This window comes from Penaeus monodon, chromosome 24 (assembly GCF_015228065.2).
Source record: "Penaeus monodon isolate SGIC_2016 chromosome 24, NSTDA_Pmon_1, whole genome shotgun sequence".
NCBI classification, from domain to species: Eukaryota; Metazoa; Arthropoda; class Malacostraca; order Decapoda; family Penaeidae; genus Penaeus; species Penaeus monodon.
In genome coordinates, this window is record NC_051409.1 from 26,296,583 (window position 1) to 26,296,862 (window position 280).

Sequence of the window (280 nt, forward strand, 5' to 3'; positions counted from 1 at the left end):
GTCGCAGGCACCATCTGTGTCCTCGTCTCTTTTCCATTCATCTTCATCGTGTGCGGAATCTGCTTCGGCGCCCTTGGCTTCGGCTACGTTCTCTTGCTGGGCTTCATGATTTGCCTCTTCCAGGTTTGTATTCGTTTGTTTTCGTCTGTGTATTTGTTATACTTTTGTTGTTGTTGTTGTTGTGTGAGGGCGTCTTTTTTTTTTTTGTTATACCTTTTTTGTTGTGTGAGGACGTCTTCTAGTTTTTTTGTTTTTTTTGCTTTTTTGTTTATGGTGGGAT

At 41.4% G+C, this 280-nt stretch overlaps 1 protein-coding gene across 1 annotated transcript in view; it reads left to right on the forward strand.

Annotated features, from left to right (window-relative positions):
* LOC119588689 (major facilitator superfamily domain-containing protein 12-like) overlaps positions 1–280 on the forward strand; it is a 36,240-nt gene that overhangs the window by 19,036 nt on the left and 16,924 nt on the right. The window contains 1 exon segment of the mRNA XM_037937325.1: positions 8–123. Coding sequence (XP_037793253.1) covers positions 8–123 — 116 coding nt within the window.